At 39.5% G+C, this 17161-nt stretch overlaps 1 protein-coding gene across 1 annotated transcript in view; it reads left to right on the forward strand.

Annotated features, from left to right (window-relative positions):
* LOC119913434 (G-protein coupled receptor 4-like) overlaps positions 1-11556 on the forward strand; it is a 70712-nt gene extending 59156 nt beyond the window's left edge. Inside the window, exon 3 of the mRNA XM_038732862.1 lies at positions 10653-11556. Coding sequence (XP_038588790.1) covers positions 10653-11154 — 502 coding nt within the window. The 3' untranslated portion in view covers positions 11155-11556. The remainder of the gene's footprint in view (positions 1-10652) is intronic.
* The last annotated feature ends 5605 nt before the right edge of the window (positions 11557-17161 follow it).

Here is a 17161-nt window from a genome sequence, read left to right on the forward strand (position 1 = left end):
CACCTCCACCATGCTTTACTGATGAGCTCGTACGCTTCGCATCATAAGCAGTTCTTTCTTTCTCCACACTTGGCCTTTCCATCACTTTGCTAGAGATTATATTGGTCTCATCAGTCCATCAGATTGTGCCCAGAACTTTTGTACTTCTTTTTGCAAATTTCACTCTGGCCTTCCGATTCTTCCTGCTGATGATGGTTTGCATCTTGTGGTGTGGCCTCTATATTTCTGCTCTCTGAGTCTTCTTCCAACAGTGGATTGTGATACCTTCACCCTGCACTGTGGAGGTCGTGCTGATGTCACTTCCTGATGTTTTGGGGTTTTCTTCACAGCTCTCACCATATTTTGTCATCAGCTACTGTTGTTTTCCTTGGCCGACCTGTTGGACGTCTGTTGCTCAGTGCACCAGTAGTTTCTTTCTTTTTCAGGACGTTCCACATTGTTGTGCTTGCTCTGCCCAATGTTTGTCCATTGGCTCTGGTCGATTTTCCTTCTTTTCACAGCTTGACGATGGCTTGCTTTTCTCCCACAGACAGCTCTCTGCTCTTCATGTTGGTTTATCCTCTTTAACAGGAAATGCAGTCTTTATAGGTTTGAACCAAGGACGAAAAACGCTAGCATTTTGAAATATTGCCATTTTGATGATGTGAAACTTTGCAATTTGGATAGGTTTAGTCACAAAAAGTACTTGGTTGGTTTTAGGCAACAGAATTACTTGGTTATGGTTAGGAAAAAATCATGGTTTGGTTTAAATTACTATGTACGTCAGTTAACTAATATCACTTTGTGTAGCTTCCCTAACTTAAATAAAAATATTTAACATTGACTTTTTGTTTCACACGGGACACGAACCCCAGTCTCCTGGTTCAAAGTCAGTGTTCTGGCCCAACAACCACATTACTCAGTCTCTTCTGTTAAATATAATACACCTACCTTTACCGTCACAAACCGACGCTACAGGGCGTCCCCCACTGCGTTGAACTATGACAATAAAGGGATCCCCAGTGCGTTACAAACTGTCGATGATGGCTCTTGACCATGCGTCCATATGTGACAAGTCAGGGAGAGAGAAAGCGTTGCAACATTACATCAACGGTTTGAGGTATTTTCTGGATATAGATCAATTATCAGAAAAGTGAATTCTACCCAATTAATGAAATCGCTAACCAAATTGCAGGTTCAGCCATTTTGATCCAAATTTCCTATTCTGGCTTCAAATATCTTGGTATCCAAATGCTCCCTTTTCCTTACTCTTCTCAGCCAACTGCACTCCCCAACTGGATCAGATGAAAGCAGAATTCATGCGCTGGGACAGCCTCTTTCAATCGTAGGCAGGATAAACTTTGTTAAACTACCGTATTTCCAAGTTTATTTTACTTTTTTCAATGTATTCCATTTTTCTACTGAAATCATTTTTGAGATCAACAGATCAGACTGTGTCTACCTTCATTTGGGCAGGTAAGCAACCAAGGATTATGAGTCAGAGGGATGGGGGCTTAGCTCATCCAAATTTCATGCACTACTACTTTCCCAATTTACGTTGAATCCTGTGGTGATTTAAACTCTCAAGATCTGGGCTCAATTCCGAATAGCTGGATATTAAATTAGAAAATGAATGGCAAGATAGAGCTATCCAGAGAGTGAATACACTTCTGACTAGGATTAATTCAATTCAAAACGTTTTATAGATAACATTTTAGTAAAGCTAAGACAATCAGAAATATAGCCAGATGTGGATGATAGGTGTAACCGCTGTGTGCCAGTCAAATGCCAATTCACTCACATGTTTTGGTCATGCTGACCAGTTTCTGGGCCTATGTGTTTGACGTTCTGTCATGGGTGCTGACTATCCACTTGGAACCCTACCCTACCTATTTCTGGTGCACCTGAAATGGTGAATTTTCTCTCAACGTCCAAAGACGCTAACACTGTAGCTTTTGCGACTCTGTTGGCACGGTACAGAAACTTACTTTGTTGGAAATCCCCAACACCTCCTTCAAAAGCTCTGTCGCTCAAAGACATGTATTTCCTTAATTTGAGAAAATCAAATACAAAATCCTTCTCCCAGTGGTAACCTTTCATCTCCTATTTTGAAAGACTTCACACTCTGCCAAAAGACTAAGCTTGGTCTGTGCAAGCTTTTTCTTGTACTCTTGAATACTCTATTATCTGATTGTATCCACTCCAATATTTTTGTGGAGTTATTTACTAGTACCTTGAAGGGGGGATCGGGGAGGGCGATGGGGTCGAGTTGTTCACGGCTTGTTGTACTGTATTCTCTCAATAAACCCATATATTAAAAAAATAAAATAAATTTCTGAATGAACAGGAAATATGTACATATACTCATTTGATTTAACATCCATACATGCAGCCACCAGCTCATATATCTATCCACTTTAAGACTTTAAGGCTAAATTTTCTTTTATTATCCATTCTGCTGTCACACCTCTTACCTGTGTATAAAATAAAAATGTTTACTGCACGAGAGCTGATTGTTTTCTTATTTCTTAGAATTATAACGTCCTATGTGTTGTCTTTGATATGTTAATATTGACAGTCTCCAATATTTGTTAATTACTAATAGATGGATAATAAAAAATAATTTAAAAAAGCTGAACAAACTGCAAAACAGCCTTAAACTGGATTTATATACGAGCAGGTGGCTTTAAATTTTAATATTACAAAAACAAGTGTATATGTCTGTTGTTATTCCAGCCTGTTGTTCTGAAATACTTTACATACACTGTTCATGCCTGACAGAAGCAGGTTTGTATGCAAAACACAAAGCATCAAACTATGTATAGAACTCATGCAGGTCATTGTTGTCAGGCAGGTTCTAAAGGTACATTTTGTCCGATATTTAAATGTTTATTATGTAACAAAGACACAACAGAGAATAAAAACAATCATTGAAGATGAGGTAAAATTGGGAAGGAAATAAAGCTTTAGGTTTAGAAATTATCTATAAAATGCTCTTCCCTTTTTACTTGTATTTATTTTATTTATTTGCTGTTTGTGGTGACCCATCATTAATGCCAGCTTTAGGTAATGTTCATGGATTTCAACAGAGATTACAGAAGAGTTTCATGTGTTGTGACAGTATGATTATTGATAAAGATCTCTCCAAGGGAAAGACACGTAACCAAAGACAAGTAATAGAAAGTAATGATTAATGATTCCTTCCTGTAAAGGTTGAGTGCACAGAGTCAAAATGCATTTAGGCATTTATCTGGATCTTTTGAGTGAAATAAGAAGGTGACCTGTTTTTTTCTCAGTCACTGCTAAACATAACATAACGATAAGTATGTTAAACAAGCTGTATGTTTGTGCTAGACATAAACATGCAATTTCTCCTGATTTATTTGCATGCTAAAATGGTGGTTAACAAGCAAGGTTAGCAATAAATGTCAAGGAAGCAGAGTGCAAATTGTGTAATTGAAGAAAAACATGTAGATGGTTCAAAACTTGGATTGGTGACCTCAAGTCACTGAAGGATCTGGATACAAAACTGCTTAAGTGACTGCCGTAATTAACTCACACCAGCACTAAAGAACATCCCTCTGTGTCGTCAGGTAGTTGTTTATAAAAGATAATTAGCATAATTATTAAGACAGGTTTTAAATCTAGATTTTCCAGGAAGAGGAATAAGTAATAACTGGACATAAATGAAGTGTGAGTGGATCACATGCACATTTCTTAGTCAAATAAATGTTGTGGAGTGTGACAGTTCTTTGGCACGCTAACCTTCTCTGTGTGTTCACTATTTTTGTGATGCATCATTTACATATTTATGTTACTCCTTTCCTCAAAAGAACAGGTGTAGATAATCCTCAAACTGCTGCACGTTATCACCTGCCATATTTGAGGTCTGGATTCAGAGGACAAAACATCGGCTACTAAAGTAGGGAACGTTGAGTGGATCTTGCTGCTATTGAAGGTAAATTTTGTCATATTACTTTTTTTCACATAAGTGTATTATAAAGACAAATGAACAAGCAAACTGTAACAAGCAGAAAGCTTTGGACTGTGTACAGAATAATGAGTTTTATTTACTTTGGGGTTTATACACTCTCTTCCGTGATGAGCCGGGAGTAAAGGAATTTAGGGATGCTATGACACAAGTTTTCCCAGGTCATCTAAGGGTGAATTGCTGAGTTATGCTGGCGCCATGTCCCCTTGGGTGATACTCATTAAACCATGTTATATAAGCCATCAGTCTCCAAACCTTCATTAGACCTGAACCTGGCTTACAATATTTCTTTAACAGGAGTATTTTAAATAACTTAAAATGAGGTAAAGAAAGAATGATGAATTATGAAATCTCTAAATAACAAAGTAATACTGTTTTAAAGTCATTTCAAGATTCAAGAAGTTATTGTCATATGCACAGTAAAATACCCACAACGGCTTTCGACCATACAATGGAAATCTTACTTTGCAATTCTCCCTTAAAATATAAAAAATATGAAATTATGTCAATATCTAAATATAAAATATATAAAAGTATTAACTACAATAAATTAATTACAATAAACAACATATCTCTCAGCCTGTGATTACGTGAAAAGCAAAAACCTGAGTGCAAAAGGTGAAAGAAAGCCAATATTAGTGGGGGAGGTAGTGTTTTATTCATTGTTCAACAGTCTGATGGGCTGTGGGTAGAAGCTGCTTGATAGTCTCTTTGTCCTCTATTTCACACTTTTGTAGCGTCTCCCTGACGGCAAAAGAGTGGAGAGACTGTTGTGGCTGTGTGCTGTCTTTGATGATGTTGTGGGCCCTTCTGATCACCCTGGTGGTGTAAATGTCCTGTAGTGATGTGAAGGCTGCTCCAAAGATGTACTGTGCAGTTTTTATCACACGCTGGACAGCCTTCCAGTCCTGGGCAATGCAGTTTCCATACCACACTGTGATTGAGTTGGTGATCACGTTACTAAGGATTTTGGTTGACATGCCAAATTTGCTCAGCCTTTTTAAGAAGTACAGTCTCTGATGTGCCTTCTTCAGAAGCTGGTGGCTATTGTGAGACCAGGTGAGATCCTCGCAGGTTCCGAGTAATTTGAATGTTCTCACCCTCTCCACCTCTGTTTCACCAATGTATATAGGCGTGTGCTGCTCCTTCCTCCTCCCAGGATCAATAATCATCTCCTTGGTCTTAGCATTTAAGGAGAGGTTATTTTCCTAACACCATGCCGACAGTCTATATGCTGACTCCAGTGACGGTGGTGTCGTCCGTGAACTTTATAATCCTGGTGTTGGTCTGGGAAGTCACGCAGTCATAGGTGAAGAGAGTGTACAGCATAGGGCTCAGCACGCAGCCCTGGGCTGTCCCTGTGCTTATTGTGCTGATGCCTGATGTCGGGTTTCTTACTCTCATTGACTGGGGTCTCTCTGTCAGGAAGTTCAGCACCCAGTTACAGAGGGAAAGTGTAAGTCCGAGGGTAAAGAGCTTTTTGGAGAGCCTGTGTGGTATGACCGTGTTGAATGCTGAGCTGTAGTATATGTGTGCTTAGCCTCCAAATGTGTGACTGCAGTATGGATGGCAGCACTGACAACATCATCAGTGGACCGGTTCTGTCTATATGCAAACCGAAAGGGGTTTTAGGCGGCTTGATTACATACAAACTCAATGCAAAGACGCAAATTCGCTCCGGGCAGTGTGAAAGAGGCGTTTGTCAAATTTATCAACTAGGGCGATGACACGATGTTGTCAGCGGCTTGGGAGTGTTGTTTGGAGAGGATCAGGCGAGCGGTGTAATGACAATCCACTGGCCGACTGAGAGCTGCTAAAGAACGGGGAAGTGTACAGAGAGCAGTGCTGCAGCTTTCAGACAAATAAACACCCGTAGTCGGTCTGGATTCTGCTCTGACAGCTGCACTGTTTACCTGCAGGAGGAGCTCAGAGTTAACTGCTTTTATTAAATTAGCTTTTTACTTTAGTTTTTGGGATTACAACTCGATTTTTCTTCACTTGCGCTTCTCGGCAGCTAGCTTCCGTGCACATCCGGTTCCACGGTTGTTGTTAGCGTCGGATGGCACCAGAATTCAGCTTGACCACTGCTTCATATTTATATCAAAACCGGACAAAGCTGGACATGGGGAAAAGAAAGCAAGGAAGTAGAACTACCTGGTGAGTTCAGAAAATGTGTGTCTGTAAATTTATTCCAACTATTGTTGTTTACTGTGAACAGGTTAGCGTAGCATAGCCCAGCAGGTTCCGAACTCCATTCAGAAAACAAACCTTTTCTGCTGACTTGCTGACAGCATGAATTCAAATGTCTAACAAAACGGCATCATATTGTAGTTATATTCAGGATCAGTTTGATCCTTTTATTGCAATTAAATCACAGCAAAGGGTTTACTTTGGGTTCTTATAGCTGTAGTATCCGCGGGCTGTGTTTATTCGCTTAAAACGCGTTGTGTGTGTGAACACTCAAAATGTCCAGCGGTCAAACTCGCGCGAGTAAAGCGAGGCAAATATTAAATTCACTTTCAGTGTGAACACACCTTTGAAGCAGGAAGGCACAGAGGCTTCAGAAAGGCACAGGTTGTAAATGTCAGCATACCCTAAGTGCCCGCCCAGGGATGTTATCTGGCCCCAGCTGCCTTCTGTGGGTTTATTCTCTTCAGAGTCATGCGCACCTCTGCCAGTGACACGGAGTGCTTGTCCCATATACCCTTCTGGGCCACAATCCTGTGCTGTTGGTTGAGGTTGGCAACCTCAAAGCGAGCATAGAACTCATTCAGCTCATCTGGAAGTGTGTTCATTTCAGAAATGGAGTCCAGATATTGAGAACAGGCTTATAAAGGCTTTTTTTTAGGCTGTCCCTTAAAGATAAAATCTGCAGATGGTTCATCAAGTGGATTAATCAGTCATGTAAACCTCCTCATCCAAACTCAGAGGTGTGGGAAATAAAAGAGGCCTATGTGCAGGAAACAGTCATTATTATAACTGCTCAGTCATTGTTATTAGGACAAATGACAGGAAGATAAGATTGGGGGGGAAAAAGAACAAGCTGTGTTAAGATGTTTCCTTCTGCTATCAACCGAAGGAACCTATTCAAGTAGCTATCATCAAAAACACATTTCCATTTTTGGTTGTTATTGCCAATAAAATCATGAGCTATAAGGGAAGCAGTGCACTCAGGGGGGATGTCAGATAAATGACTTGTTTTTCTGAACTTTGATAACATGGAAAGAACCTAGAATTCTGAATTGCAGTGACGCAGTTTGGAAACAGACAGGAAGTCAACGTGGCATTGAGCAGTGTGCAAAGATTTGAATATAAAAAATGAAGGAAGGAGAAAAAGGTGGGTCTTCTCTTGAGCTGTCAGAGAGAGGCCCCTCAGTCCGCCAGGAACTGAGGTAATAGCCTATAGATAGGTTAAATTCTAAGTCAACCTTGCCCTAGAAGTAATATCCTTAAGAAAATATTGATTGATAATCTGACTTTGGTTATAGTTACCTTTTTCCCCATGCCAAACTTGGTATTATTGTTATCAGTAATATTTACTGATTCTTAAGCTTTTCTGTAATCCATACTCATTTTTATATTCCTGTAAAAAAATTATTGTAAAAACTTTTATTCGGAGGTTAGTTGTGATTTATATTTCCATGAGGGAAAAGCCGTCACATAAAATTCCCCACTGAGGGCAGAGAGGCATCAAGTACAGGAGAAATGCAAGATGTCCTAAAACAAAGAGCATTAACATTAAACATTAAATTACTGAAACAGCTGGACGATGTTCTGTGGCAGTAATGACCTCACATCAGCACTTTTTGATTAAATAAATGTTAAATGCAACAAATGTTTCTCTCAAACAACAGGTTTCACTCTGAAGAATGGAAGGTTTCTACATGAACAGCACCTCAAAAGATCAACACTATGCTACCACTAACTACCAGAATTACAGCAACATCACCTCCAACTACCAGAATTACAGCAACATCACCTCCAACTACCAGAACTACAATGAGCTTGAAGAGTATTACAAATTAGTTGCAATCACCTTCGTGCCGACATGCATAATCATCGCTATCTGCCTCCCGCTGACCCTCGTTGCCATCCATGCTCTTTATTCTATGGTATGTACATTATGACTGAGAGATATTTAATAACTTTTTCTGTCATGTCCCTCTTTAAAGACAAAAAAAGTGGATTTCATTTGTATCAATCATTAACAACACGAGAGATTGAATTAAACAAGCCATTCAAGTTAAATTAGCAAGCCTCCCAGTTTGAGAAACATTGTTACAGATAATCTTTATCTGGTTTGAGGGCAAAGTGTCAGGGGGCTGGGACAAAAGTTTGAATTGATCTATAAACTTACAGGAATAATATACTCCATAATTAAAATGCACACGTAGCTGATTGGACCCTAAAGACATGCAGTTCAGAATCAGAAGGAGCTTTATTGCCAAGCAGTGTTTTACACATACGAGGAATTTTCTTGGTGATAAGGTTCTACACGTAGACAAACATACAGTTAGCAGATTTGCACATGCTAAGATGTTATACCAAGATGGCAAACATGGCAAACAGTGATCACCAACAGTGTTTAGCACACTGTTGGTGATTTTTAGGGCCCGAGCATGAAACATGTGAGGTCCCTATTGGAACAGAAGGGATTATTTTCTTTTTTCTGCAAAGTAAGCATTTTTGGCGGCTTAAACATACTTGAAAGCTCACCAAACTTTGCATATATGTCAGAAGTGGCGAAAAATATGTATATGTATTTTATGGGCCCTGCACATGGGCGTGGCAAAATGGCTCGCTAGCTCCACCTACAAAATTGGAAAAAATTAGCCCTTCGGCTATGTTCAGCCTACATGCACAAAATTTTTTGGGGACATGTATCATATCAAGACACAAAAAAGCCATACCCTTAACGCAACAGGAGGTCCGCCATTTTAAATTGAATGTGCAATTTTAACCCATTTTATACCATTTACAAGGTGTATACTTTAACAAACTTCTCCTAGAGAATTAATCCAATCAACTTAAAATTTTTGCTGCGCATTCTAAACCCATTGAAGATTAGAACTTGTACAAACGGTGAGTTTTCATCCAGCGTGCCCGTGGCGTCGAAAATTTAGGATTCGCCATGAAACAGGAAGTTGTAATAACTTCAGTGTACATGCCCATATCTGCACTAAATTTGATATGTATAATAAGATTCCTGCCCTGAACACATCCACATGCCAACATTCACTCAAAGCCATAGCGCCAACTACTGGCAACAGGAAGTGACCACGAAGCAGCCCCCGCGGCACGTTTCACTTACATATACGAAATTTCTGTGCCACGTGTATCATGTCCAGATGCACCAAAAAGCTGACCTAATCCCAACACGGTCATTTTTGGATGATTTACAGGCTCCGTACTTTAACAAACTCCTCCTGGAGAATTTGTCCAACCGACTTCAGATTGTCGCTGTCCACTCTAAACTGCTGAAAGCTGAACAAACGGTTCGCCATGAAAGAGGAAGTTGTTGTAACTTCAGTCTACATTCTCACATCTGCACCAAACTTTACATGTTTGATAAGAGTACCGCCCTGAACACATCTACAAGCCAAATTCACCCGTAGTCCCAGTGCCACCTGCTGGCAACAGGAAGTGACTATGTTTATGCTGTGACGAACAACTTCTTGCAGGTTAGATATATCTACTTCAAAACTGTCTCAGAAAAATCTCAACACATTGATGATGTCATGTTGATAACTGTTTCATATTCATTTGTAGTCGTAGCGCCAAGTGCTCTGAACAGACACAAAGGGGACACGGGAAGTTACGTATAACACCTTTGTGTAGGCGCGTAGCAAATTCACAGCTGCACTGGCAAAGCTCCAGAATCTGCAATGCGGGTGCCTCACACCTCAACGCGCTACAAGGGCCCGCCCAACGCTGCTTGCAGCTTTAAAAATAAGTCTTGTTACTGCAGTGATTGGCCAGTGGGTCATATCTGAGATTCCTGTTTGATGAAAAAGTCAGAAATGGCTCTGACTGCAGCTGCTGGGCAGAGCAAGATGACAGATTTGGGAGGAGGTGGACTTCACAACATGTTTCCAACTGCTTGTTGACTTTTACCAATGTTTTCCTGCAGGTGAGAAGTGATCATGTTGCTCCCATCTACGTCATCAACCTTCTCATTGCGGACCTCCTTCAGTTCTGCTTCCTGATCACTGAGGTGGCAAAGCTTGGAGATGTTGAGATATACTACATCTTCGCATATATTTACATCTTTGGTCTGATTGCCAGTATTTACTTCATGGTGTCTATCGCCCTGGAAAGGTATCTATCTGTCTATCTAGGGGTGGCTGTGGCTCAGGAGGTAGAGCAGATTGCCTGTTAATCGAAAGATCAGCGGTTCAATCCCTAACTCCTCCAGGCTGCATGTCGAAGTGTCCTTGGGCAAGATACTGAACCCTGAATTGCCCCTGGTGGCTGTTCCACCAATCTATGAATGTGTGTGAATGATGAATTCGATGTAGTGTAACAGCACTTTGTGGTTGCAAAGACTGGAAAGGCGCTATATGAATATGGAGCATTTGCATTTGTCTATCCAGTATGTGTGGAGCTCCTTCTGTGTCTGAACATTATATTAGTTTATAACTCTGAAGCTCCTCAAAGACTTTGTGTCCATCTTGTATTACAGGTATTTGGTCATCGCCCACCCACTGTGGTACCGCTGCAGACGAACCATCAAGAGCTCTGTTGTGATCTGTGTCCTGGTCTGGGTGCTTCCTTTTGCAAATGTTGTCCCTTACTATTTCTTTTCTGATGGTCTGGTGTACTACACAATCACAGCCATCTTCTTCCTCCTTCCCTTCCCACTTTTAATATTCTTCCTGGTTGGGACTCTCAAAGCCCTGTCTGCTTCCATCTCGGTCCCCTCTGATGAAAAACGAAGAATTGTGGGAGTTTTGGTTCTGGTGCTGCTTATTTACACGCTGCTGTTCCTGCCCAAAATCATTTCGTTCCTCTTAGTAAACACTGGCAATACCTTTTTCAACATGTCTCTTATTTGTATTAGGTTGAGCCCTCTTGCAGACTTAGTCCTGTATGTCTTCATGAGGAAAGGGACCATAGACAAGCTTTTGGCGTCTGTGTGTTGTTGCAGAATGGACAGCAGTGATATCAGCAGTCCATCAGTATGAATGATGACAGGCAGGCAGAGAAAGAGGGAGAGAGACATGGACATCATTATGCCTATTTATTTATTTATTTTACAGTTCAGACATGTACTCGAAAAAGTGAAACTGGAATATTGATACATATGAAAAAAATAATACAAACATAATTGTATTGTTTTGGCATAAAATAATCATTAAATTTAGGTTGATTCAAATTAGTGAGCGATACACAGTGATGTTGTAAGTTGTTGTTGATGACCATTTCTTGCTTAACTTTAGCTATGTATAAGTGAGATATTACCATTAATATAGCCTATCTCTATAGTATTTCAAAACATCAGTCCCCATAGAATGTTGTTGTCAGTGAAATCTAAATGTCATAGTATCCCTGTTGATAGGAAGATATTTGATGAGAGGGAGAGAGAAGCAGGAGATTCACAGGGCAGCTGATTCTTAGGTCAGTAGTGGTCTGCAGGTCTATGGAAATGTGGGGTGTTTTTTTTTCTTCTACAACAGGCAATTATTAGCAGTTCTAGGCACCAAGGTAGAGCCTAAACTAAATTATTTCATGATATATATTTGCTATCTTCTGCCCAACTTAACTTTCTGCATTTATTGGCTGTAATAAATGAAATATGTAGATGTTGCCTAAATGTAGACTAGGCTATACATTATCATATACCCACGGATATAAACACATAAACACAAAATTAAAGCAAAACATATGTACATTCATCCATACATTTAGTAATTTTCACTCCAAATCTTTTATTCCATCTGCCATCAGCTTAGTAAATTCAGTCAGTTGCCACTTTAAATAAGATCCTCATTAACAGCTTAAATTATTAAGTATTTATTGTATACTTGTTTGCAAGCCAAACTACAGAGCATAATCACACTGATTTAACCAATGTTCTCTGTAGTAATAGTATTTAGTGTAATTAAACAGCATTATTTGGACCTGCAACTTATCTGATAGAGAAAGGAATTAGATGATATTACTTTATCGCACATTTACATGAGAAGCTGAATAGCATTTTAAATCATAGCCTACAGAAAAACTCTGGCCTAGGTAAATTCCCCCCAAAAGCTTTGACATGTCTAAAAGCTAACATTGCAGTAACATTTGTTCAATAGAGGAGAGATGAAAGTACTTTTTAACATCTTGGCTTCCTCACTGGTTGTTGACATAAGTGTAGTTCTAAAATAGAGGAGCCCCACCCCCCCTCTTTCAATCCTAGTGACGTCCATGGGGAGAGAGAAAGGGGAGAAAACAGGAGGGAAAATGAGGGTTAATAGAAAGGATAGAGACAAGACAACTACTTTAATTTACTGATACTTCATCTAAAGCATCGACCTGCCTCTTAGACCCCATCCCGACTAGCCTGCTTAAAGAAATTTTACCCTTAGTCAGCACTTCTTTACTAGATATGATCAATCTGTCTTTATCAACGGGCTATGTACCACAGTCCTTTAAAGTAGCTGTAATTAAACCTCTTCTGAAAACGTCGACCTTTGATCCAGGGGTTTTAGCCAACTATAGACCTATATCTAACCTTCCATTTCTCTCTAAGGTCCTGGAGAAAGCAGTTGCTAAACAGCTGTGTGACTTTCTACAGAGCAATAGTTTATTTGAGGATTTTTAGTCAGGATTCCGAGTGCATCATAGCACAAAGACAGCACTGGTGAAAATTACTAATGACCTTCTGACTGCATCACACAAAGGACTTGTCTCTGTACTTGCTACATTCAATATTATTGACCATCATATCCTATTACAGAGACTGGAACATTAAATTGGCATTAAAGGAACCGCTCTAAGCTGGTTTAAGTCCTATTTATCAGATTGATCTCAGTTTGTACATGTTGATCAATCCTCTATACATGCAAAAGTTATTCATTGAGTTCCACAAGGATCTGTGCTTGGATCCATTCTATTTACCTTGTATATGCTTCCTTTAGGCAATATTATCAGGAAACACTCCATAAATGTTTATTGTTATGCAGATGATACTCAATTATATCTTTTGATCAAGCCAGATGAAACTAATTAGCTAGTTAGCTAAACTCCAAATGTGCCTTCAGGATGTAAAAACCGGGATGCCCTGTAATGTTCTAATGATAAACTCAGATAAAACTTAAGTTATTGTACTGGTACACCTGATTACTTTAGATAATCACCTGATTATCTAAAGATATAGTTACTCTGGATGGCATCATCCTGGCCTCCAGCACCACCGTGAGGAGTCTTGGAGTTATCTTTGATCAGGACATGTCCTTTAACACTTGCATAAAACAAAGTTTGAGGACTGCCTTATTTCACTTACATAAATTTTGCATAAACATTCTGTTTCAAAATTATGTATAAAAACTAGTCCACCCATTTGTTACTGCTAGGTTGGATTACTGCAATTCTTTATTAGCAGGCTGCTCTAATAAGTCCGTTAAGACTCTTCAACTGATCCGGAATGCAGCTTGTGTACTGAGAAGAACCAGGAAAATAGATTTAGCTTCTCTGCACTGGCTTCCTGTAAAATCCAGAAAATAATTTAAAATCCTTCTGTTTAACTAGGCACCATGTCATATTAGAGAGCTCATTGTACCTTACTACCCCAGTCAGAGCACTGCACTCCCAGAATGCAGCGTTATCAAGCTTCAGCTATCAAGCTTTTACAGTTTATTATTTCTCTGTGGATATTGTGTTTTGGTGAACTTTCTCTGGTGATGGCTTCAACACATGTAAATAAAATATGTTTTTATTAGTTTGTAGCTGTAAGTTTATGTCTGTCAATATTCTCCATTTATCACAGAAGCAAAGCAGATATTATTTTAGATTAACTGAGCTCATCATAGCCGCCTCGCTGTCTTCTTCCTAAATCTTTATTTTGATTGTTTGTATGTTTAACACAGGGGGAGCATCTTAACACGTATTTAGAGTTTCTCATACACATTTTAATTTAGTTGTTCTATGTTTACCCATACGTAAAAGTGTGTGGAGTTATTTTGCTTTTTTGTTATTTTTTTCTACAAATATGAAAAAAATTCCATATTGTTTGATTATCTTTATTTAATCTAAGTTTAAATTCTGGTGTTTTAGTGGTAGGCATGCTGGTGTTTAGGATGTGATTCAGAGCAGGTGTTTTGCAGCAGCTGTTGCTTGAGAATATGGATAAAATCTTTAACCACAGTTTATGTCAGTTTAAATTGTACATTTTCTAGAAATCCAATAAAAAATGTTTCTAGACAAAACTGTTTTTGTGTGTTTGTCTTTGACCAACTCAGTGATTTAAAAGCTGACAAATGAAGGTTTAAATCTCTATTGCCTATATGAACATAAAGCTTGGCCCTGCTGTCAATTATAGATCAATAGATCAAATATAATTTATTTAATCAAACATGTTAATAATAGAAAATAAAAAAACATAATTCAGTATTCACCTCCAATTTCCTTCTCCTCAGCCAGAAATACCTGTTTGGTTGGTCCATTGATTCCTTCCAAACAAACATCTTATATTACATGCTGGATCTCTGACTGCTCAGGCATTACTGTGAGAGGATTTCATCAACTCTGCACACCTTACTGAAAAGGTTTTTGGCTAACCTGATGGATAAAATCCATTTACACCGACATACAGTCCGGAATGGAAGTCAGCTCATATGAAGACAGAACTGAAAAGCCTGTTGTAATGTGAGCTACAGGAAAGATTTCTAGCCTCCAGCTTTAAGGGTATGTAGCTTTCATATTTTGATTTGATGTGTAGGTCAACAGGCTAAAGAAGTCTTGTCTTTTAAACCAGAATTTGACATTTCACACTGAATAAAATGTTGGAGTACCTAAGACTTGTATGTGTTCCAGTTTAACATGAGTATGTAATTTAAAGTCACATTCACATTGGGTACGTTGAGCAAAGATTCCACTTTTTTTGTTCATTTATTTGTTTAACAGTTTATTTTAGATGTAAAGTGATTATTTCCAGGGATGCACCACATCCTAAAATATATGAACATATTTTAGTTGGAGACCTTACTGTCATGTCCTCACTTTAAAGACACCTCAAGTAAAAACTGGCTCAACTCACCCCGCTCTCCCCTACTCACGCTTAGTAATTCATCAACTCAGATATAGTATGAATTAAAGCACGATACAGTAGCTTCAGAAATATTTAATGCTAAATTCTAAAACTGCAGATACAGCATTGATACCTAAGCTTGAATGATTTAACGATATTTTAGGCTGTTTAATCAAAAACGGATGTGTTTACAAATACAGCTTGGATAAAACCGCCATCAGGTTCTTACAAGTAAGTAAAGGACACATTCCATAGTACACGTAGATGCAAGCACACAAAGTACATGCACGACGTGCACACGTGACGTCCGTGAGGTGTATGCATTGGGTGTCCAATTGTGTGTGTCAGGATGTCTGACCATTTGACCAAATTGGTGTGTGTGTGTGTGTGTGTGTGTGTGCGGCACGCATGTGTGCAGTGGGTAAAATGCATGCTGTGAAGAAAACACCATAGTGTGAAAGGGGAGAGTTTGACCCCTGCAATCAGACCAAATGCAAAGTGCGGTACAGGACCTGGTGGCGCCAAGGCAGAAAGTTGCATGGCGCTGTATCTAGATAGCCCCTCAGTACTGAGATTTTCACCAACGGCTTCAGAGCATTGTTTGAAGAGGACTAGGAAGAGCAGAGTGACTGAGTCACTGCTGACAGACCGCTGTTGGCTGACGGGGAGCTGTGGGGGAAAGAGCACCTGAGCATATGGACAAATAATCACCTGTAGTCGAAGTGGATTCTGCTGCACAACTGCAGCATTTACCGGCGGGGGGACTCAGAGTTGACAGATTTTATGTTTTTCAGCAGGGGGCCACTGTGTTTCCGGTTTCCACGGTTTTTTGTTAGCGTCAGACATAACTGGACATTGCTTGGTGGAAAGTCAGCGAGGAAGTTGAACTACCTAGTAAGTTCAGAAATTATGTGACTTGATTCCAGATAGCATAACACAGACCTCATCAATCCGAACTCCATTCAGAAAAAAAACTTTTTTTCCTGCCAGCCTGTTGTCACTCCCAACTCGTCACATATGGACACGTGGTCAAGAGCCATAGTTGTCGTTTGTAACGCACTTGGGATAGCGTCATAGTGCAACACATTGGGGGAAGCCCTGTAGCATCAGTTTTTGATGGAATGATATTTAACAGAAAAGACTGAGTAAGGAGGTGGTTGGGGTGGATGGAGGGCCAGAACCCCGACTTTGAACCAGGAGACTGGGCTTGGTGTGTCCAAGTCAACATCAACTATTTTTATTTAGGCAAGTTATGTAAATTGATGTAAGTGATGTTAGTTAACTTACGTGTTAACTGACGTACGTAGTTATTTTAACCCAAACCATGATGTTTTCCTAACTTTAACCAAGTAATTTTTGTGCGTAAACCTAACCAAATTGCAACGTTTCACAACTTTGATAACGTGCCATTTCACTTCACCGGAACACTTTGTGTTGAAAAGTGGTGGGGACATAGGGGCTCAGATCAGTGGTGTGAAGAGACACTTAGCTCGTGCATGTTTTCTTAACGTGCAAATAAACCTTTTTAAAGGCATTTTCATTTGTTACTAACTGCAAACTATATTTCAGAATGTTTAAGAAATTATGCTTTAAAAAAGTGATGAGTAAGAGTTAGCAAACATTGCAATCAAGACGAGCGAAAAAGGAGAAAAAACTGCTTAAGGAACAGTTTTGCTATTGTAATAATAGGGCAACCTCTTTCTTTAATACTCAGTCACCTGCCTGACATATCCATGACACCTGAGACATAGCAGACTCTCCCCACTCAAACAATGGTGCGCGCACACACACACACACACACAAATATGAGAGCTCCACATGATGCAACAATCAAATGAAATATTTTAATACTTAAGGAATGCACTGTACTCATTATCTGAATCGCTTAACCAGAGAGACGTGTTTTTTCATGGGAATAATGGCAGTTTCTTGCTTCTGTGTAATAAGGGTGAATGTCCAAC

This window comes from Micropterus salmoides, unplaced genomic scaffold (genome assembly GCF_014851395.1).
Source record: "Micropterus salmoides isolate LMB-PRFRI ecotype aquatic unplaced genomic scaffold, ASM1485139v1 Ms_hic_scaffold_2, whole genome shotgun sequence".
NCBI lineage: Eukaryota > Metazoa > Chordata > Actinopteri > Centrarchiformes > Centrarchidae > Micropterus > Micropterus salmoides.